Source organism: Vipera ursinii (genome assembly GCF_947247035.1).
Source record: "Vipera ursinii genome assembly, chromosome: 6".
NCBI classification, from domain to species: Eukaryota; Metazoa; Chordata; class Lepidosauria; order Squamata; family Viperidae; genus Vipera; species Vipera ursinii.
Window position 1 is genome coordinate 58,707,895 of NC_139515.1, and position 12,788 is coordinate 58,720,682.

General features: G+C 38.8%; 1 protein-coding gene across 1 annotated transcript in view; it reads right to left on the reverse strand.

Annotated features, from left to right (window-relative positions):
• The window catches only part of GUCY2C (guanylate cyclase 2C), a gene marked incomplete at its 5' end in the record, with an annotated part of 81,281 nt that overhangs the window by 29,501 nt on the left and 38,992 nt on the right, over positions 1-12,788 (reverse strand). Inside the window, 4 exons of the mRNA XM_083365362.1 lie at positions 6,794-6,880; positions 8,895-8,999; positions 10,496-10,567; positions 10,947-11,009. Coding sequence (XP_083221488.1) covers positions 6,794-6,880; positions 8,895-8,999; positions 10,496-10,567; positions 10,947-11,009 — 327 coding nt within the window. The remainder of the gene's footprint in view (positions 1-6,793; positions 6,881-8,894; positions 9,000-10,495; positions 10,568-10,946; positions 11,010-12,788) is intronic.

The window sequence follows — 12,788 nt, forward strand, 5'->3', positions numbered from 1 at the left end:
AGAAAGGAAAGAAAGCCAGAGAAATCTACCAATCACTGCTCTTAAATTATCTTTCAGTAAAGTGGTACAGACAAGGACCATTTGCAAGCTTGATGACTAAGGCAGATTAGTGCTCAGGTATTAGGGCAAATTTTGGCATATTTTCTGCTAGTACATCTGCTCTTTTATATTTCTGAATGGAGAAGCAGGAGTAAATCAGCCTAGTACTGCTAGGGTACTTTTTACCTGTTTTCTCTCCTCTACCATCATCTAATAAAATGATGCTTCCTTTTCCAATGTCAGTACCAGTAAGGGATGGGGAGGAGAGTAAAAATATTTCCCACAGATTTGTCTGCATTAATTATTTACGTTATCATGAGAAAGATCTGGCATTCCCATTTTAGCATTTTTTCATATTGTCTTGTCTTATCTCCAGGCCTTAATTAAGCTCTCCTATCTTGCTCTTTTTGTACCATTGCCCAGCAGCAAAACACAGAAGAGAACAAAGGAGTCAGGGCAAAGCATTATTATTCAAGCAATGCTTTTTCTTGCTGCAGCAAGGATGCATTCAACTAAGAATCACTAGTGAGAAATCATTCACAGCAGGGATTGTACATCTACATTTCTATTATTTGTTTGATTCATCAATCTTATCAACCCAGCTGGAAGCAAATGCATTTCTAAGATGCCCATAAATTCAGATTATATCAGTCAAAACTATGGGTTCCCAGGAAACACTAACCAGAAGGAGGCAAGGGTTCTTGTGATCAGGATTGTGGCATGAGACTACAGGTTCTCAAGTTCTATACCAAGAGTAAACAAAGATGTCTATAAGATATGATGCATCATAGTGACATTTACAACACCACAATGATAGCAAAATAATTATATGTGCTTCATCCCTTTATCATATAAATGACACAATTATGTAATTGTATCATTATGCCCTTCCTCCAATTATTAATTCAACTACCAATCAGAATGTCTTCTCTATATAACAATGGAATTACAAAATATTACCATTGTGATAGTTTATAAGCCTCTGATAAACAGTTGTCCAGATTATATTTTATCATTATCTGTGGGATATAGTATAATTCTTGGTGATTTCAATAGCCATCACACATCTTGGGGCTATAACCAATGCAATGAGAATGGGAATAGATTATTCAATTGGATGGAAATAAACACTCTTACTCTTATATATGATGCTAAAGATAGAGGCACATTTCATTGTGCTCATTGGCAAAAGGATTATTCCCCAGACCTTTGCTTTGTTTCCTCTGTAGTAGTAAAATCAACATCTCAAATCCACAGACAGATTTTGAACAATTTCCCACAGTCAGCCTAGGTAGACCTATAAACTACAGAATCAGATCCCAGTAATTAGCTCCACTCCTAAATTTCGTTGGAACTTCCAGAAAGCAGATTAGAATACTTACCGTAATAATACTTAATAATACTTAATAATCCAAGCACACTATCTTAAAGATTATGCTTGGACTACTGGAGTGCTGGCTATTACAAAAACATCTGCCCATGAAATGCCTGGCCTGTGCTTTCTGAAGCACTCGTCCTCACCCAATTGAGATCCTTCTATACATGGGTTTAGAGCTCTTTTGAAATAGTACTACAACTGGACTATAAAGGTCAGCATAAATTGGGAAAAAGAACTGGGTTTTGCCAGTTATTTGTTCCAGTTGTCTCACTAATGAGGGTATTACAGACTTCTAACAAAGTTTATATGACCATATATAGAACATAGAATAACATGGTTGGAAGGGATCTTGGATGACTTCTAGTCCAACTCCCTGCTCAAGCAGAAGTCCCTATACAAAATGATTGTCTAACCTCTTATTGAAAACCTCCAGTGAAGGAACACCCATAACTTCTGGAGGCAAGCCATTCTACTGATTTATCATTCTCACTGTCAGAAGTTTCTCCTTAATTTTAGATTGGATCTAGCTTCAATAATTTTCCACCCATTATTTCTTATCCTGCCCTCAGGTGCTTTGGAAAATAGGTAGACCCCTTCTTCTCTGTGACATCCCTCAAGTATTGGAAGATTGCTGTCATGTCACCCCCTAGCTAGCCATTCTCTACATTAGACTAGACATAACTAGTTCTTGTAACTGTTCATTGTACAGTTTAGCTTCCAGATCCCTTATCACCTTTGTTGCTCTTCTCTGCACATTTTCTAGAGTCAGCATTCTTTTTGTATCTTGGTGACCAGAACTAGACACAGTATTCCAAGTGTGGTCTTACTAGTGCAGTATAAAGTGGTACTATCTCTTCATGTGATCTTGATACTACCCCTTTGTTGATGCAACCCTAGGACTACATTGGCTTTTTTGATAGCTGCAACAAACTACTGCCTCAAACATAAGTGTTTGTCCACTAGAACACGTAGATTCCTCTCACACTTACTACTGTGGAAACAGGTACCATTTATTCTATACTAATGCATTCGGATTTTCCTGCCTAAGAATAAGATCTTACTTTTCTCATCATCACAATTGCATTTTGTTGGATAGGGCCTAGTATTCAAGCCTCTCAAAATCCTTTTGTATTTTGAATCTAAGTTTTAAAGTGTTGGCTATCCCTCCCAGCTTGGGGTCATCTGCAAATTTAATGAGTTTCCCTTCTATTCTCTCATCTAAATCATTTATGAAAATGTTGGAAAGTATGGGGCCTAATTCAGAACCTTGAAGTACCCCAAGTTTCCAACTTCTTACTTGGGTGAGGAGGCAGCACCATTTTGTCTAAATCTAATTGTAGCTGCCCACTGACACTTCACTGCTACCCCCTGTAGTTCTTGTCAAGGATGGAGCTTACTACTGTAGTTAGTTATCATTCTCTCCCACCTCACCCTGGGCCCCTACTTTATGACCTCTAGTAGGTAGATTGATGAGTGGGCTAAACTATCTGCATTTGCCTGTCTCTGTCACACTACGCCTTTAGTACTGTAATTGGTAGTTATTTTCTCTGGCAGCAGGTAACACTCAGTGGATGAGGAAATAAAGGCAGGGGAAACAATCAATCATTTTACTTAAATTCTCCAGGATTAAAACAGTAAGAACAGCACCACTTGCCTACCTCATTACTCAAACAGAAAGGCAATTGTCAGTGAAAGCAGCACAGGTTTTGCCAGCCTGCTTCTCTGCCAAATCACACTTTGGAGTAGTATTTTGCCAACCTTAGCCATTTTAAGATGCGTGAACTTCAACTCTCAGAATAACATTGGGAGTTAAAGTCCATATTCTGGGAGTTGAAGTCTGCACATCTTAATTCAGGATAATTGTGTTTTAAATATTTTATTTTTTTAAATCCCTGCTCAATCAGGATGAACGAAGGTATGCAGCTAGCAGATGCCTTACTTACAAGATATTCTACAAGAAAAGCCAGCCATTCTACACAGTCAGCTGCCTGACAGTTTTCCACTGCTATTAAAAAAGAAGCTACGAACTTCTGTCATAAAAAAAACCTGGTTAAGAAAGATAAAAGAAGAATGTTCCTGTATGCATATGAATAGTTCAAAAAGAGAAATAATCAGCTAAATATGCCATAAATCTAAATGAGAATTAAAACTGGGACCCAATACTTTAGATTTATACTCACTTTTAACACACCCTTTTTTCTGGCGCTATATATTTTCTGGGATGATTAAATAGCATAAATTACACCCACCTACATTGACACTGAGAGAGAATGTGGGATGTATGAATTTTGTCTTCTGGATTACACGTTAAGGACTCTAAGCACTATTCTTTGGTCAGCTGAGAGATAAACAATAAAATAATCAAACAATTTACTTCTATCTATACTGTGTTGGACTAAGAGAAGATACTGCCCCAGTTTTCTTACAGACATTTTGAGCACTTTGGATGAAATCTCTGATTATGAAAGAGTTCCACCTGCCCCTCAGTCATCAGAGATGTACACCTGTATGACACTGTGTATCTTCACTGCCCATCCTTACTTCTAGGGCAATAAATGACATAGCCCAACATATGTTTTAATAATTTCTGGGTAGAGAATATTAGAAGAAGCGGGATATATTCTTCTTAACATCACTAAGGAGTGCTTAAATGTGTCTCTTCTCAGAGTGTGAATAAATGGAAAGCAACAGAAAAGAGATCTTGCCAGGACATGTTTGCACAGTGATTATCTGCAGGTGGGGAAAGGCCATTTATAATGCAGAAGGAGTGCAATTTGAATTATCGCAAGACAGGTTGGATACCAGTTTAACTGCAGGCACACAATAAAGCAGGAACTAAGGATGAGGGACTTATTTGTGCTTGTCATACTGGTATTAGATGAGTTTTTTTCTGATTCCAACAAATATATGGGATAATCAACCTACTGAGAAATTTTGCTGAAGATAATCCCTGCTGGAAAAAAGTCAAAATTATCATGGCCTGAGTTGACATCCAGACATTTTTTCTGGCCTCTTCTTTGCCTCCTATCCAGACAAGGATGGAAGATTTTTCTCACTGGGTTTTTCTCATGGCTGCGTTAAAATGTTTCCTCCTTTCTTTGAGGTGACCTTCACTGTTGAAATCATTGCTGCAGTAATAAGAGCCAGTTTGGTGTAGTGATTAAGGTACCAACCTAGAAACTGGGAGGCCATGAGTTGTAGTTGCATCCTAGACAAGAAGGCAGTTGGGTGACCTTAGTCTGGTCACTCTCTCTCAGCCCTAAGAAACAGGCAACTTCAAGCCACTTCCAAGACATCTTGCCAAGAAAACTGCAAGGACTAGCCCAGGCAGTTGCCAGAAGTCAAACCTGACTTGAAAGTGCGGGTGCACACCCCATACCCCACCCCCAAAGACCAGAGTAGTACAGGTGGGAGAACTTAAGGGAACTGATTGTGGATTGTTTGGCCTTATATCCATTCCCAAACCATCAATCAACATCTGATAGGAAAACATCCATCAGTTGTTCTCCATAACACAGATTGGGGCTGGAACCTCTGGAGGAGGCAATAATGTGATATGATATGAAAATGTGAACATGAGGATCTTATGTAGCTTTTGGGACCCATGATTTTGGAAAAGGAACTTAATTCTATCTGGCTACCATTTCCATTTTTAAAATCCTTCCCATATTGCTGCTTTTTGCTTATTGAAAGTACTGAACTGAGAATGTATAGGGATTTCATAAGACACCACGGACACATGGGGATGATCAGGTCAAATCGGCAACAGCATCCCTTTCTTTCTCCTCTTGTTTTGCCATGTTTTTTTTATTAAAGAGTTTTAATTTTTTTTTACAATACTTAGCCCCAAAACCCACCCACCCCAAACCACCCCCCTTACCCCCCACTTCCCAGAGCTGAATACAGGGTTATAGATATAATAATCATATTCTAGCTAAAATTATCCATTATAAAATTAACCAAATTCATAATGTGCTTTAATTCCCCTTTAACATAGATACATTCAAATTATTAATAACATAATAATAATAACTTAAGCAAAAATATAATCAATACTAATACTAAAATTAATAACAATATCCCTCTAAAATCTACTCATAAGCTAAGTGGAACTTTTTAGTCCCATATTTATTCTGAATATAATCTATCCATCTTCTCCAAACTGAAATATATCTTTCTTGTGAATGATTTGTTTTGCCATGTTGACATCCAGGAAGTTCAGCCTGGTCTCGCCAATTTTCTCTTGCACACACATTCTTGCTCATCTGCACATTCACATCTTGGTCTCCCACTCTGTCATTTTTTTGCTCTTGCATACTTTCATCTGCCCTCTCCCTCTCTTCTATAATCAGCTGACAAAGGGCTGTTGACAAGTTCAGGCAAGTAGACTCCTCTATTTTCCTGCCACCATCACAACCCCTACTTTGTACTTCATCATAGCTCATCATCTCTACCACTCTTGCTGCCAAAATATAATAAAAACTTCAGTACTAGTCATTTTGCAAAAGGAAAACTGAACTGCCCAACAATTGCCAGAACTGCAAAATAAAGGCTTGTTTGTTATAGGACCTTCAGTGCCCCCACTCTCTATCCCCCAAGTCTTTGCAAGAAGAACTTAGATACATTTGGTAAGAGGAGCAATTCCTGTCCCTCTATAAACATAATTTTAAGTTTATAATTTGTCTTTGCATATACACTTTCAGCTATGCAAAAGGTATTTGCTCCAACAAATTTCAGGGGAGCAGAGCTAAGTGTTTAACCTTCTGCTTTACATGAAAGCTTTTACTGATTTACTACCTCACTGAGAACTAAGTCTATCTACTGGAAATAAAAAGCATTCTGAGAAAATGAATACACAGAAAGATTACTGGAAAAAATATAAGTAAGAAATCATGAACTTCATGATTTAAAAATAAATAAAAATCATTTCCAGTACTCCACATAAATGGATTCAGTGAATGTGAGTTCAGGATGATTTTTTTCATGCCTCTTTTTAGTTCATGATTCTAATTATATAAATATATTTGTAAGTAAATTCTCATTCTCTAAGGATATTACTATCAGTTAGAAAAATTACTTTTATTTTCTCTGTACTGAAATATAGCAAGCTTATTGTGGCTCAGTTCTCAACAAATCTGCTATTTCATATTTTGTGTTTCTAATGAAAGGACTTGAAAGAAACTTGCACAAGCTGATTTTATATAGTTAGGCACTAATATGCGTGTGTGTGTGTATTTACAGTTACAGTTATAGTTATATTAATATAACTAAATAATTAATATAATTATTTATATAATATAATATAATTAATATAGTTATATTAAGCTCCAATCATTGCCTGGTTTTTATAATGTAAATCTATCCTTATATGCTTACCTTAGCAATGTCATACATGACAGAAATTTTAAACTCCCAGTCCATGAAGGTTCCATCAGGATAGGAGATTTTATCATTTAAGACATCCTGAGATGAAAAAAGAGAAAGAATTGCTGGTAAGAACATTAAAACCACTTAATCCTGAAAAAGTTGCTAAAAGTACCAAACAGTCAAACAATATCTTCCATTAGATCAATTAAAATAATACAAAATAATGAACCCTTGCTAAGCAATTCAGGGCAATTGAATAAAGAAACTATTTCCTTGAATAAAGAAGCTGTTGCAAAAACACCATTTTATTTCCAGTTCAATTCTTTTAGTGATTCTGTTTTTCCTGATGTTAATTTGACCACAGTGGACAGTCCTATATGAATATAGTGGGTGACAAAACTGAAATAGTTCTCCATGTTTGTATTGTTTTTAAATGGCTATTGCTGTTAAATAATTCAACAGGAGAATAAACCTAACCCTTTAAGCTTATAGTACCTGCCACAAGTAACCTGACAGATGATTGACTGAGGTACGTCTGAGAAGGTGGGGGGGGACTATATTTAAAACATTAGTATAAATTATTGCTTTTCACAGTATAGTTAAGTTCATTACAGCTGGAAATTCTAGGAACTATAGTTCCAACACCCTAGAGCAGTGGTGGTGAACCTATGGCACGGGTGCCAGAGGCGGTACTCAGAGCCCTCTCTGTGGGCACCCGCGCCATGCCCTGGAGGTGGCAACTGTCCCTCTTCAACCAGCCGCCTGCTAATTTGCCAAGGTCCCACGTGGCTGAATGGATCCCGGCACGGCTGGTTTCCCTCCCCCCATCCCATCTCTCCTGGCCTCGCATGCTCTCCTTTTCCCAGGCACGACCCACTGCCATCACCTCCTCAGCTGTTGGCCGACCATCCATCTCAGAGGCGGCTTCTTTGAACTGCTAGCGACCGGCTGCAGAGCCCCAGAGTGCGCCTGTCGAGGGGCTGGCAGGCTGTGGCTACTGACGGACACTGTTGGCCCCATGCGCTCGCTGGCCTCTGTGTGGGGGGGCCAATGATGTCAGGCAGCAGCTGCCCCAGCCCTTGGCTTGCCCCATGGCAATGGCACCTCCACCCTGCCTCGCCTCACTCCACAGGATGAGTCTCCTACCTACTGGCCCACCTGCCAGAGATCTCCTGGAGTTCCCCCAACCCTGCCCACCCCCCACAGGTGTCCCTCTCCATGAGCAACATTGAGGTGACCAAACCCACTTTGGCCACACCGAGCTAATCTTTCATGACCATCACAGCCACACCCACCCAATGGGCCATGCCCACCTGGCACCCAGCGATAAATAAGTGGGTTTTGGGTTGCAGTTTGAGCACTCAGTCTCTAAAAGGTTCACCACCACTGGACTAGAGAATATCAGGATGGAGATCAAGCTTGCTTTTTCACTACTGGTTTGTCTAAGAGAGCTGAACTTTTATCTTAAATTGAATACTATAGAGTAGTTGCTTTGTAGTTAAAAAGAACCTAAGCTTCTAGCTGAAATATTCCCTACTTCCTAACAGGGAAGAGTGAGCCCTTTTGGTTTCTCCTTACGACCCCTAAAATATCAGAAAATCTAATTCTTAATAGCAGATTAAAATACGTAAAGTGATATGTAATAGGTCATAGAGAGATTACTGCCATCTGGAGCTATTTGTTTTGCTGCTGAATTGAAGATGCCAATCAATGTCATCTTCTTTGATGTATTGTTGTGTGGTGGCATCCTTTTCTTATTACCTTCTTGTTCTTCATATTTAAAGCAAAATCTCATTAATTCTGGAAGCTCTCCAAAGGAACTATTTCTCTTGTAACCACCAGTAAACCGTTTTCTGTTTTAGAAATTCTTTTGTTTTTCCCCCCTTCTTTCTTTGTGTTTCTATGGTAACATGACTGTGAAACATGGGGAGCCTATAGGACAGCACAGTCATTTCATTAACATTTAAACAACCACCACCAAATTAAGTGAGTTATAAACAGACTACTATTCTTCTGTAGTGTCCCCCTTGACCCTCACTAAAATTTTTCTTTAAGATGAAGGTTAATGTGTCTTGATACAAACTAACCAGTGAGCTATAAATCTGTTTACCCGCAATGATCCCCTTTCACAGTACTCAATTACTCCGTAGATCATTGTGTCCATCTTGACTGTCCCATAGAATTTAGTCAGGTTGTAATAGTCAATTTGAAGAAGCTGGAGAAAAGAATTGCATTTGTTAGAAGCGGATAGTTAAATTTTAAGTTACATACAATACTAGGAATGAAGAGTATAAAATCTCTCAGTCTTTCCTATGGAATGGAGATACTGGGTATTTTATGTTGGATCTTGTAGCTTTTCAGTTCTTAGGTGATTAAAATATATCCAAAAACTTTACAGCAGGATACATATTTTTAGAGATCCTTAACCATACCTAGAATGTTACATTTATATTGTGTGTGCTCTAAAAAAATGCCTACCATGCTGGAGGTGCATGGCCAATAATAAAATAAATATTGCTTACTGGAAGGGAAATTAAAGTTGCTATCTATCATGCCCTATCTTAGATTATCTTTTTTCTTGCTTCTGACCAGATAAGCACTTCTTAGCAGTGTACAGAACTATAGTTAATACATTCCTCATTTTTATTTTCTTGGAATGCCTACAAGATTCAGAAATATTCTTAGAAATAAAGAAAAAGGAGAATGTTTTTAGCAAGCCAGCTTCCTAAAGCTTAACTTTAAAAAAGTTAAAGTTTTTTTTTAAAAAAAAAATCTATGTAGAAGAATGGCTGCAAAATGACTTAGTACAATTCAGAAACTGAGCTAATTCATAAATGCCTATAAATAGATTTGGTATAGGGTAGAAATTTAAAGAATTAAAATCAGTAATATAATGATCAAACTGGGAAAAAGTTTTCAAAATTCTCAGCAGGTGCCCCTTAACAGAGGGATGGGAGGCCTAAGGTTGCCCTGACCAAAGTGCCTGATGGACCAAGTGCAATGTCAGAGGGAATTTAGGTGTTTTTTTCTGTAGCTCTAACGTACAGCGTCCGAGAGGCTAAAATGTAGGGATGACCTTTGGAGGACTCATGAAGGGGTGGTGGCTTCAGTACCCTTGTGCCCTATATGGCACAAGATCTGGTTATTGTGGTTATTCTCCCTAAGAATATGTGGCCATCCCAATAAATCAGGTAAGGTAATCCAGCTCCAGATCCCTTCCCTGAAATCCTGCCACCTAGTGTGCTTTTTCCATGGTTGCCCCTGTCTTGGGGAACCACCTCTCCCTGGTGGTTTAACAGCCCCCCCCCACCCTTTTAGCCTTTTAAGATCACAGATACTTTTTATTAAGAGTAGAGTAGAAGAATAGAATGGAATGGAATGGAGCGGAATGGAATGGAATGGAGCGGAGCGGAAGGGAACAGAACAGAACAGAACAGAACAGAACAGAATAGAATAGAATACAATAACACGAGGGTAATTGAAGCTTGCTGCAGGGCATCCCAATAGGAGGTTAAAGGCACAGTATGTGTATTATTGTTTGATCATCTTTCTGTTTTGTTGTTTTATGGTTGTTTTATAGTTACTGGTTTTACTGTTGTTGTGAGCCACCTTGAGCTGTTTAAGATGGGTGACCATATAAACCTTTTAAATACATTAAAATAAATGAAAAAAGTTGTACTTCAGCATTCCTCAATTTGATGTATTGCTTACCTTATTCAGAGCTATTTTCTGTTTCTCTGTAAAATTTCCATCATTGTGTTTGAAATCCTTCAAGATTATTATCTAGAAAATGACAGCAATTGGAAGACCATAGCAAAGTAACAATAACCTATCACTAATGCCTAAAATGTCTAGAGTAATAGTTTATAACAATGATTAAATAGCAAATACATCATATTTTATAGACAAATTGATATTTACACTAATCAATAACAAGCAAATGGTTTTAGCAATTTTACACATGCAGTCCATTTTGTTCATTATTTAGGATTGAGAAGTTACAAAGGAATCATTTAGGGAAAAATTCCATACATTTTTAACGTATTCAACTTTGCCACAAACTGAGAATATGAGCGGCATCATGAAATCTGTCTTACACAAAAGCATCAGATCATTTTTTTAATGAAGGCAAGTAGAACAGAGAGATTGGGAGTAAGTATACCTTCTTATCATATTTGCCTTGACGCAGCCTTTGAGCAGTGTCCCGCCTCTTGTCTTCATCAATCTGGGAAACAAGAGAAGTCCTTTAGAATTCTTCAGTAAGATCCCTATCCTAATGTGTACTAGGAATTAAAATGCAATACCCAGCTGCTGGAAGGCAGTCAGAGGAACAGATTCAAAAATAATCCCCATAACTAGAATATTATTTTGATTTTTTGTGGATCGAGTGATATCATATAATAAATGCAATTTCTCATTTCTCATTCTTGTCTCAAGGTGGCCTTTTTGTTTTTGTGGAAGAACATAAATTGTATCACACTCATGTCAGAGCCCAGGTGGGGGATCTTTTTATGTTCCCAGCAGAAGCTGAAGGACGAGGGCTCACCCCACCGCAAAGTAGCACTCGGATCTTGAACATGGGCTTGTTAGCCTCCAACCCAGGGTCCTAACCACGCAAGCCACCATGCTCCTTAGAACATAGATGACAATACTTAATGCCTAAACAAAATCAATGTTATATCAATTGCTAGTCTGATTCCTAAGTGGAACACTATTGTGTAAAGCAGACATGTCAAACACAAGGCCCAGGGGCCGGATCCGGCCCGCGAAGTGGTTTCATGTGGCCCACGAAGCCATCCTGGAAACAGTGAGGGAACGGCCCCCACTGCCTTGGCCCTGGCCCAGAGACCCTCCTTCTGCCAGAGACCCTCAGATCTGTCCCACTCTTGCCTGGGCCCCCATAGGCACCCTTGATGCGAACGATGTAGAGCTGGCCACGCCCACCCAGTAGGCCATATGCACTCTAGCCATGACCATCCAGTAGGCCACGCCCACCCTGGCCATACCCGGCCCCCTGAGGGCAACCGCAATGCTGATACGGCCGTCAATGAAATTGAGTTTGACACCCCTGGTGTAAAGCATAGAGAGCTAATAGATAGTCTTTGTGTCCCACAGATAAAATTAATAATATTGCAACTTTGGAACTTACAGTCCTTGGAGCTATTCCTAAAGAGCAATAGCCAGTAAATGGGAGAGAAGGAGGAGAATAAAATTAGATTCCACTTTCAGGTGAAGCTGCAATTAAGAGTTCTTCTGCACAACCTGCTTTTCCAGTGTGAAATTCCCCACTAACCATTTGCTGAAGACAGGAATGTATGAAGTCATGCTCAGTTCAACCTCCGGCAAAAATAGCCTGTCTCTTCTTGTTCATCTCAGATAAGATAGTGCATTGGCCATGAAGTGCATGAACTCTTATCTATAGCATTTCATTTCAGTAGAAGCAGTGTTTTTTATTCCTACAGCATAATCTAAGTTGTTGCAGACACATCTCTTTCCTTCTACTCAATAGTAGCTGCCATTTTACCTATGTTGATCATATTTGTATATGCATGGCATACTTGTAGGTGCTGTAGCCACTTGCTGCCCCATTCCCTTGCAAGGTTTATTGATTGGAGAAACTTGGGAGCTGGGATGAAATTGTAAATGAGGAGAATATAATATTGGCCTCTATCTGTAAACTGTGACTGAATTAGTAGACCAATGAAATCTGTGGACATAGTATACTAAGACTTCAGCAAGCCATTCAACAAAGTAGACCACAACCTACTTCTTGGTAAGCTAGAAAAAAGTGAGATAGATAGCATCATCACCAGATGGATTTGTAACTGGCTGACAAACCATAGTCAATGAATAATCCTTAACAGTACTACATCCACAAGGAAGGAAATAAAGCAGTGGGATACCACAAGGTTCCATCTTAGGCCCAGTATTCTTCAATATCTTCATAAATGACTTGGATGGGGGAATAGAAGGGGAACTCATCAAATTTGCAGATGACATTAAA